General features: G+C 44.1%; 1 protein-coding gene across 7 annotated transcripts in view; it reads right to left on the reverse strand.

Annotated features, from left to right (window-relative positions):
• Grin2b (glutamate ionotropic receptor NMDA type subunit 2B) overlaps positions 1–11263 on the reverse strand; it is a 504020-nt gene that overhangs the window by 198225 nt on the left and 294532 nt on the right. For all 7 annotated transcript variants that reach the window (XM_031383668.1, XM_031383665.1, XM_031383667.1 and 4 more), the window contains one exon: positions 6558–7156. In XM_031383668.1, coding sequence (XP_031239528.1) covers positions 6558–7156 — 599 coding nt within the window. The remainder of the gene's footprint in view (positions 1–6557; positions 7157–11263) is intronic.

The raw sequence follows: 11263 nt of genomic DNA on the forward strand, positions 1-11263 counted from the left end.
TCCCTGGGAAGGGTAAAGGAAGAAATGTAGACCCATGCTTACTAGTGCCTTACAATTCTTCTCTAGCTATGTGACAATGGAGCTAGTCGTTTCTTCAAAATAGTTCAGATAATCTGGTATCAAAAGATTTGTAGATGTTTCTCAGTAGAGGACCCTTCACTAGCCACAAGAAATTCTCCTGTTCTTTCCATCAAATGAAGTTCCCAGCTGGAGTAAATCCCTCTCTCAGCATGGCCTGCATTGTGGCAGGGCATTGTACTGTATTTATTAATAAGGCATAAATGGATGTGACATGGTTCCAAAGTAAATTAGTTCTTATTAATGTACAAATTAGAGCTCTTAGATTAGCAAGTAAGAAACAGGAGCCTCGTTAAACTTGAATTTCATATGAATAACAAATATTATTTCTGCAGATGTACATCCCGTGCAGTGTGTAAGGTGGACTTACACCAAGCCTTATGTTCCCTGTCTATCCAGAGGTCAGAGTTCACTGAGCTCTGTTCTGTTCCTTAGTTTGAGTCATTTGTAATCTTTGAGACAGGGTCTCACTAGACAGACTCCATTGTCCACAAACAATCCTCCTCTCTCACCCTTCTCACTTCTGGAATTAAAGACATGAACCACTGTACTTTGTATGTGAAGTTAGGCAAGTAGATGGCAGATGGATGGAGAAGGGGAGAGAAAGACAGAGAGAAAGAGAGAGAGAGACAGACAGACAGACAGACAGACAGACAGACAGAGACAGAGAGAATAGTAAAGTTCTCCAATCAACCTAGAGCCTCCCCAGACATAACCACCAGATCTCCAGGTAGTCAAGCTTCAGGTTTAAACTGATCCTTGATATAAACCATTTATATGGTAATGATCTGAGATTATGCAAGGGATCTCTTGGAGGGTCATTTTTTTTAAGAAACATCCTTGGATTGCTAAACAAATAAATCATAAATACGTATCTGTCATTGAGATGCAAGCCCATGAATCCTCCTCCAACCCCCTTCCCTGTGTGTATGTGTGTGGTGTAGTATGCATGTGTACATGTCCATGCATATGTGCTTGTGTGTCCAGGTATGTATGCACATACTTATATGCATGTATGGAGCTCAGAGATCAACATCAGTTGTCTTCCTCTGTCAGTCACTAAGTTCTTGTTTTTTTTAGATAGGGTCTCTCACTGGATCTGGGGCTCAGTGACTTGACATGCCTTGCTGGCCTCTAAGCCATAAGGGTTCTCTGGTCTCTGCCTTCCCAGAGTTAGGATTATAGACACACATCATCATGTCGGGGCTTCTTCCTGCATGCTCGGGATGTAGATTTGCTCTTTACTGAATGAGCCATCTCCCTGGCTCTTCATATAATCTCTTATCCTGGTTCCTGGAGGAACTCACCACACATGAGAAGAAAGCCATGATTCAGTGGATGTAAGTAAGAGCTCAATCTCCTCTTAATATTTCTGGGAGGACAGAACCTGGGGCTAAGAGAAGCCCCCTTCCTGTTCCCCATTCCTAATGTCCTCTAGTGTCTGGGCCACTCTTGGAATTCTCCAGAGGAGCCTACCTTTCTGGGCTGTGATTGAGGAAAGGAACAGCCTGCCAAAGGGACCTTTTTCCTCATTCAACAGCCAACCCTTTGCAGCTATTTTATTTGCAAAGATTTCCTGCTGTGGCTAAATAGTGCAGCTGCTTGGGTTGTTATTTAAAAGAGTGACCCTAATGAGACCAGAGCTCTGGCAAGGGGCGAGTCTTATTTCAGAGGGAGAATCTCTGAGACAAAGAGTGCCTAATTGAATCCCAGGGAGGTCTCCAGAAGTCCAAACCTGGTGATGGTACCTCAGGCCTGGGGAGAGCACATTATGAGTCCCAGCTAGATAACACCAGCCTTTCTGAGCTCGCTTAAAATAATCTACTAAAATATCCCCATCAAAGGCTGCAGATTGGAGCCAAAAAGCCCCAAAAGCTGCACTTGACAGGAGAGGGGAAGGGGAGAGGATGGAGAGGAGGAAAAGATGCAATAGGAGGGAGGAGCAGAGGCCAGGAATTGGTGCCTAGCGGTCAGGTAGACACTTAGGGGGAGGGATAACAGGAACTGAGGTGAAAGAGCATGTCCACCAGGTAGAGAAGTGGAGGGAGCATGCAGAAGCTACTGGGCAACAGGCTGTAGAAATCCAGTGATGGCAGACCCTGCATGCTCTGCTCTCTCCTCTCTAAAGCCTGCAACTGTGCGAACAATCTACATTGTGTAGCCCCTGCCTTGTTGCTTCTGGTCAGCTACACCCAAGACAATGGACTGGGGCATCCATGGCTCAATGTGTTGATTTTCCTATGAGGGTGGGTGGCCTTTTTTTTTTTTGACAGGATCTTCTTATACTGTATACAGGCTGATCTGAAACCCACTGTGTAGCCAAAGTTGACCTCAAACAGGTAGCATGCTCCTAGCTCAGAGTTATCACTCCTGTGTAGTAATATGAGCTCATCTTGACTTAAATGTAAGTAAAGAGAGTATACGAGAGCCAGAGAGAGAAACCTCCTCATGGACCTCATGGGGCCTCTCAGACCCAAGAGATGCTGAACAAAGGTTAAACTAATGGTGGTCTCAGGGATGTGTGGAGAGGGGCCTTGGTTCCAGAGGTGACATTTACACTCTGGTGTAAGATAAGCTAAGCCAGAAATAATATACCTGAAGGTTGCCGTTTACCCTGGGGGAAGGTTTAAGAGAAAAGCGGGCGAGCGGGCAAGCTTGAACTGCTTTTATGGGCTTAACGTTCTGTTCCCTTCCCTTGATTTGTGCTGTTTGACAGATGTTTTGGTCTCAGTAGTCCTTGGCCTTTGGCTTTGGTTTTAATCAGCAAATACTTGGGAAGCTGACATGAATCAGATTTGAATTGAACACTAAAAATAACAGAAAAGTGCATGGGTCTGCGGAACCGACTCTACGGGAAGGGTTCCCACCTCAGAGAGCAAGGCAGGCTGCCCTCCTCTGCAGCCTGGACGAGCACTGGGTCCTGGAGGACCTCACTCGCATCCTTCCCCATGTCACACACTGTGTTAGAATAAGGACAGAGAGACGGGGAAGGACAGAAAGCTGCTGCCTGCTCTGCCAGAGCAATTTTGGAAGGCACCTTAATTAGGAAAGCATTAGATTGAGTGAGCTTCTGTAATGGGGGATGTCAGTCTAAGGCTTACAAGTAACTTCTTCAGAGTGCCAGTCAAGACAAATGGAGAGCCAGCAATGACAAGCACCGGGCGGGCAAAAGAGCATTTGCCTGTGTTTGCTGGTGACAAAGGGCTTGCTAGAGTGTTTAAAGCGAGGAGGGCTAGAGATGTCGCGTTGGGGCAATGTGCTTGCTTAGCACGATTAAAGCCTTGGACTTGATGCCCAGCACACATACACATAAGCTGGATGTGGTGATGTATACCTGTAACCCTAGCAGAGGCTAGGTCGTCGGGAGTTTAAATCATCATCCTGGACTAAGCTGCAAGTTCCAGCCTGGGGCTCCCGATGAGACACGATGACAGAATGCGAGTTGCAAGCAAGAGAGACCCTAGCGAATTTTAAAAAATAAAAAAACCTGAAGTGTGTTCAGTGCTTTGGGAAGGTCATGTTGGAGGGAGAGAAGGCCTGAGACGGTTTTGCAGAGACAGGCAGAGCCCATGCTGTGTAAAACTTTATAAACCATATTAAGGAGACTCTTCCTTATTAGAGCAGCAATAAAAACCGCTACTGGAAAGCATGAACCAGGCGGGCGATGAAATCGAGTTCAACTGTAGATCACTCTGGTTGCTGCACGGATTGCAAAGAGGCAGAGCAACCAAGAGGCCTGCAGCGTAGGGAAGAAGATGGGCAGGGGTGCCGTGGGAAAGAAGAACACAGCAAAGGCATTCCAGAGATGCCCAGAGACTTGAACCCGTGGAGTGCAGCATGCTGGCCATGAGATATAAGGAAAACAAAGGGCTAAGGAGAGCTTGGGGATTTTGATTTCATTACTCCTCTAATAGGACACATCTCAGATGGTATAAATTTCGGTTAGGAATCTGGGGATGGGAAAGGAGTTGGACCAGTTCAGATTTGGAGACATGATTTCCAAGTGTCCACAGTATCAAAAGAAATGCCTTCCCTGTTTGAAGCACACTTTGTAATTCCAGCTACACAGGAGGCTGGTATGGAACAATTACAAGTTCAAGGACTGTCCGGGCTGCAGAGAGAATTCAAAGCCAGTCTAGGCAACTTAGTCAGACCCTGAATCAAAATAAAATGTAAACAAAGGTGTGGAGGGCGGGGGGGGGGGGAGAAGAGGTTACAGCTCGATGGTATAGCACTGGACTAACACACACAGAGGATCCTAAGTTTGATTCCTAGTACCTCAAAAAGGAGAGCGGAGGATGAAATATGAACCCGGGCTAGGGTGTGACTAGAGATGTAAACTCAGAGAATATGGAGATATTGAGTCAGTGGCCATTTGTTCAGAAATAAACAGCCAATAAAGCTGCTTTTCATTTTAACTCTAGATTAAAAGCTTTGCTTAGAGACTATAGATCAACTTCCCTTCAGAGATTAAACACACTGACTCATGTGAACCTTGACCAAACATGTTTTAACTTTCTCAGGCTACATTCTAGCCTTTCGGGAGCTAAATGGTGGGAACCTGAGGATACAGGGTTTCTGGAGAACATTCTTAATGTCCTATTTAAATATTTCAAAATAAATCTTTACATGGGTGTGTTCAAAGCATGCTGTTGTACAAAAGAAAGCCAGCTATTCAACAACAGGCCATAGCTCCACTGTGTAAAGTGTACATTTAAACCCATATAGATACAGATGGATAGCAAGATATTGAGGGTGGTTCCTAACTAACTTAATTAGATATGGTTAATTGAATCATATATACTTCAGGTCATTTTAGTTTTCCTCTTTGTGTTCTGTTTTGTTTGGATCTGTACAGCCTACATACAGGGCCTTTTTACAAAAACACAAAAATCACAAAGGAGTGGTATAAGATCCCCTCATGCTGTCAATCAACTTCCAAAAGGGCATACATAGATCAGTCATGGTTGTCTCAGATGATGTGAGGTCAGGGACACGGCATCACAGCATTCCACAGGGGAAGCTCTGACTGTGAAACATCCTTCACTGGGGCTCATGTGATCCATGGCTGGTGCCCAGTTGACGGAACTATTTTAGGATGTGGTAAGAGCTTTGGAAGGTGGGCCCCTGCTTGAGGAATTGGGGCAAACTTTTGAAGGATGTACCTGGTATCTCCCCGTTTCTCTCTGTTTTGTGCATCCTATGAGGTAAGCTGCCTTCCTTGCCACATTCTCTCCACCTCGGTGTCCTCTCACTCATTATGGGTCAGAAGCCTCAGAGCCTGTCAATCATGACCTGATGCCTCTGAAACCATGGGCCAAGATGTCATTGTTCCTACCTTTAAATTGTTTCCTTCCAGTGTTCTCTCAAAGCAAAGGGGGTACGGGGGCACTGAAACAGTCTTGGCCTTGCAACAAACTGGACTGAAAGGAGCATCTCCTACAGCATGCACGTGAGACATGCATGAAGACAGCTGTGGAGCAATGGTAAGGAGGCCATGTCTATTTCTTTAAGGGATGAACACTTCACAAGCTAATACATCCATGGAGGCTGTTATCCACTTCCTCCAATACAGCAACTTTCCAAAGGAAAGTTGACTCCTCTTGTCCCTTCTTCAAAGCCTAATACTCAGGGATCAGAGAGGCCTGGCCTTGGTCCCAAGTAGACCTACTCACATTTTGATTGAAGACAATCTGTGTCTATAAGCCTTATTCTCATACAGTATAAAATGGAAATGATTTTTTTAAAAAAAAACTTGACTAATAGGATTAAGAGATTAAGTGAGGTGAAATATACAAACTCTTACAGTAACATTTAGCACATAGTAGGTACTCAATAATTGAGACCTGCCTCCTGTATGTGTGTGTGTGTGTGTGTGTGTGTGTGTGTGTGTGTGTGCATGTGTATACTTCTGTGTATGTGTGTATGGGGCTTTGTATGTGTTCATGTGTGCATGTGTGTGAGTTTGTATGTGTGCATATGTGTGTGCATGTATGTATGTGAGTTTGTATATGTTCACATGTGTGCATGTGTATATGTGAGTTCGTATGTATGCATGTGTGTATGCATGTGTACATGTGTGTGGGGTTGGGAGATACAGGGTTTTACATGCCCCAGGCTGCCCTAGCTGCATGCAGATGACAACTTTGAACTTCTGATTCTCCTGCTCTCCCATGAGCTGGGACTGCAAATGTGTACTTCCACTCCAAGTGTGGGGATAGAACCCAGGTTTGGCTTTGTGTGTGCCAGGCGAGCATACCAATTGATTTACTATTTGTTAGAATAAGAACACAAAAGAGCAAGGTTTAAGTAAATGTTCCCCCGACCATGACCAAGCACCATTTCAGCGCCAGCCTTCAGCCTGCTGCCATCCTGAATGCCCTTTCCCTGGTCCCACCTTTGGTCCACCTCCAAGCCCCGCCTTTGAGGCTCTCTCCTCGTCCCCATCATGCGCTCATGCAGTATAGTTCCACACTCACCTATTCAGCATATTAGACTGGTAGATCCTCTTCTCATGGGTGTTGTAGCAACTACTCTTGGGCTCAGGGATGAAACTGTGTTCGGACAGCATGTCCGAGGCAGCAGTGGTGATGATGGCAATCCCATCTCTCACTCTGGCAGGAAGGCCATAGTCCCATTCATCATATGACACAGAGATAAGCCCCGTGGGAAACTCTGAAGGCACCGTGTCCGTATCCCCTGCCACCAGACTGGGCACAATCCATGTGTAACCGTAGCCAGTGAGCCCAACTGAGTTAGCCACTTCGAAGATGTAGGTGGCTTCCTCCTTTGTGCAATAGAGGAGAATGATGGGGCTTTGGAGCTTCTTCAGCTGATTCTGAATCTTAGAGTCGCCGTCATCTAGAGACATGTCTAGCAGGAGGACTTCCTCAAGCTCCCAGCCCACGAAGCTATTCTCGATAGTGCTGCGGATCTTGTTCACAAAGTCCTGGTAGCCGGGGAAGTAGGTGGTGACAATGGAGAAGATGTACCAGTCGTATTCTTCCATGATGTTGAGCATGACAGAAGCTTGCTGTTCAATGGATGGACCAAACTGGAAGAACATGGAGGACTCATCCTAGAGTAGTCAAAATATAAGAGAAAGGGAAGAAATGGAAAAATCAATCAGATAGCCATGGGGATTATGAATCAAATGGATGCATATGTTCATGTTCATATTTTTCTCATAGATTTTTTATTTTCAAAATTTTCAGTAGAAAAAAAATGTTTTGGAATTTTGAATTTTTGGTGTAAGTACATTCATCCACAATGTACCTGATGTTTAGCTATGGAAACCAATAATAACATATACTGTTAGTAACACAGCCCCCATAGTACTGAAGAATGAAGAAGAGGTCTCATATGTTATGCTTTACAATTGAGCCTATATACTCACTGTCCCGCTCACTGTCCATTAAAGAAATGGTGTGGGTTCTCAGTAGGCCTCCCAGGCTGGACTTGAGCTGACTCTACTCACTCTACAGTCTCAGGAGACTTTGTGCTTGAAGTCCTCCTGCTTTGAGCTTCTGAACAATAGAAATGACAGGTGTGTATCCCCGTGCCAGGTTTACTTGCATTCTCTTTTAACATAGCTTATTCTCTAGTGGTTGTTCTGATAATAAGATATACAACTCAGAGTGAGCTTAAACTATGCCTCCAAGCCATACATTAAAATACTCATAGCTAGACTGTTTGTGTGGCTGTGCTTGATTTTAGAGCAGCAACCAATAGAAGAGGGCCTGCTTTCTAACCCATATAGTGCCACGGGTCTTAGATTGATCTCTGTAACACATAGGTACATGCATGCACATGTGCACAAACACATGCATATACACACAGATAATTCTGAACACATTCTTCTCCCTTTCCCTTTAAGGGAGAAGCCATTTTAAATTTCTCTCATTTTAAGCTCCATTTTACCTGCTACTTTGAGATATCAAAGCCTGTATTTTGGCTCTAGTATATAGCTACAAGAATCTGAAACCTCAAAATGAATACCCTCTCAGCCTTGTCCTCTCTCTGTCCATTTCTCCCTGATTTGTTCCCAGTAATGGTGTCACTTCTCTTAATCTATGTCCTCACCTTACATCTGAGAGTCCCTGTCCATTTTGAAATAGTCTAGGCTAACACAACTGTGTCCCTCTTCAGGGAACATTTCCTCCTCCAACCCCCAACAACCCAGGCTTTAAAGTATAGTTACAAGAGACCAAGAAATTGGGCCTGTAAGCAAAATTATATAGCGATTTCTTATCCCAGGAACAAATAGCTAAGAAACAGCCACATATTTCTTGAATGCCAGCTATTGAAAAAAAATACAGGCTGGGAAATATCCTACTTGTATCTCAAGACCCTAGTTGGGCAGTGAGAGCTGCCATCCCCTCAGCTTTGCCAGAGTAATGCATGTTTCTTATGCTTGGACTTGTCACATTGACCCCAGCCTACCCAAAGTGGAAGCTGTGTTTATCCACTGGGCGGTGAGTCTTCCTGCTAATGGAGCCATGCTGCTTTTCATGCCTGTCTCCACTGGGCTTAACAGAGATGAGCCCTCAAAGGCTACAGAAGTCAAAAACGTAGGGAAGATGAAGCAGCAACAATAGATACAAAGAAGAAAGGGAATTACTTCAGAGTAGAATAATTAATGGCAGTATGTGTGCCCATTCCGAACTTAGGCTAGACCCTGCTCCTTGGATTTCCTCTATGACACAAGGAGTATTCTTCAAGCAAAAGTAGCCAGTCTTCCATTGAAGGTTAGAGTTGTGATTTGGACTAAGTGTTTGTTGTCCCTTCCTGTTAATAAATTCTCTAACCTATTGTCTATTGAGCAATGTTAAGTCTTATAGGCGAAGATCTTAGAAATGGGATTAATGTCCTTTTATAGGAGACTCCGGAGAGATGCCTTGCCCTTTCCACCTTGAGTGGATCCACAGAAAAGCTGCCTCTACAAACCAAAGAGGAAGTCTTCACTAGACACCAGATCTGCTAGAGCCAATGATCTTAGACTTGTCAGCCGTCAGAACTATGAAAACTAAACTTGTGTTGTTGATAAGCTGTCTCTTTTATGACATTTTTTATAGCAGCTTAAAATGACTAAGACAAGTGGGTATCTGAGACAATGAAGCTTAATTATTCCAACACTTGTCAGGGACCTGCAGAGAACCACAAGGGAAAAAAGATAGAAAAGAAAGCCCATTGACAGAACAACTCATCTAGAATAGGTGCTGCTTGAAGGAGATATCTGCTTGATTTTCTTGTAAACAGGGTCTTGGTGATTCTCAAATGGGAAATCTCATCCTGTGAGTTTCCACAAGCCCAATGGTTACACAAAGTGAAAATGCTCTCAATATACTTTAAGACGTACAAGACTCAGGGAGAAGGAAATCTCAATTGCAAATGAAATAAATCAACCTGTTCTATGATGGGTGAACAGAGTTTAATCACAAGGAGACTCTTGAATGCACATGAAGCCTCACATATGGTGAGGCCATAATTGGCTCAAATGTACAGCAAGAACCAGCTTTGAGAAAAGTTCATGGTTGTCTATCTCAGAGGTCAAGGCTAATGTGATTGAACTTAAAGAACGAAAAATCTGCTAAACAGCAACTTGACCCTCTCTTCTTTTTGTCTTCTCCTAATGCCTCCCCCACAGTTACAAATGAACTCATAGAGACACTGGCCAACTACTCTGCAAAGAAAACTAAATCTACAATGAGCATGAGAAGAGAAATTTTACATGGTTGTATCACACCCCTACTGCATTCTGAGCACACCTTCAAATGTCATGATCATATACAACACCATTTCTGTACAGACCCCCAGCATGCTCACCTTACCCATTTGGTATCACCAGGCCTCCATTTAATGAGTATGCCTTCTACAGCCATTTTATCTGCCACCAAACCAAGTTTGATAAAGCCAAGTAGAAACCAAGAGACAGTTACAGCTTGGGCAAAGGCTTCCCGTATAATGAGGAGTATAGTGTTGTTTATTTAGTTGACACATCAGTCTGGTGTACAGTGATCAGGATTAGAATAGCTCTTTTTTTCCAACAAAGCTTTGAGCTAACTCTAAGTTGCAAACGGTGACAGGTTTTGCAAAGTATGGCCTCTGCCACAAATCAAAGCATAGTCTTCATATGTGCACAGAGTGGAAAGTACTGGTGGCCACACATCTATCTTTGCAGGCATCCAGCATGAGCTCTGATCACCCACTAGTGATCAAGATGAAGGACAGAGACATAATTCTGTTTGCAGCTCACTGTGATTCCCTGTGAACATTTTTATCTTCTAATGCTATTACAAAATGTTGACACTCAGGGATCCTTGGAGAAGCCACCTCCCTCCAGTGAAAATTTCCAGCCAAATTTATTGCATGAATGCACTTCAACTTGCCTTAAGAGCATCTTGAAAGTCTTCCTGCATAAAAGGCTGCCTTAACTGAGATAGGCAATTAGCACAGGGGAGGTAGCATTGTACATTAGACCCCATCAGTCTACAACCTTTATGTTGTACTTCCATTACATTGATGTTTGCAGTGTTTATTTGCTAATAAGAAGAAATAAAAAGAAGTATATTTTTTCATTCCATTATCTACCTCAGAAAACAGTTGCCTAAAGAATTAGGAGCACAAGATGTTTTTCATCATCCAGATCCCCTACTGATCCAGTTCTGAACTAAAAAAATAAGCATCCCAATGACCACAGTGCCCGAGGCAATAGACCTTGCTCCCAGTTCCCTGTCTCCAACACACAAACCGGATGAAACAAGCCATTCATCTAAGATTGTATCTCTCTTCCTTGGATACAGAGCCCTCCCAGCATGATTGGCTGTCAAGGTGTTATAAAGTCCTGCTCTGTTTGCTCTAAATCCAGGCAGCTCTGAAGGGTCTGTCTAGCTTCTGAATTCCCTACCAGGTTAGTAGAGTATCCATCACAACCAACTCACCTAGACCTCCCCTTCCGCTCAGTCGACTTTCCCCTTCCTTTCCTTTCTTAGTGTTGGTGACAGGATCCTTCCTTCATCAGGCTGCACCCTGCCTTCACACTCAGCCAGCTTTCCATGGTACCTGACTCCACTAACACTCTGTTATAAACATGGAAAAGGGGGTCTTAAAGGTATGAACAGAAGGGCTGGGAAGATGGCTCAGTTGGTAAAATGTCTGCCTTACCAGCATGGTGCGGGGGGGGGGG

Source organism: Mastomys coucha, unplaced genomic scaffold (genome assembly GCF_008632895.1).
Source record: "Mastomys coucha isolate ucsf_1 unplaced genomic scaffold, UCSF_Mcou_1 pScaffold20, whole genome shotgun sequence".
In the NCBI taxonomy this organism is placed as follows: domain Eukaryota; kingdom Metazoa; phylum Chordata; class Mammalia; order Rodentia; family Muridae; genus Mastomys; species Mastomys coucha.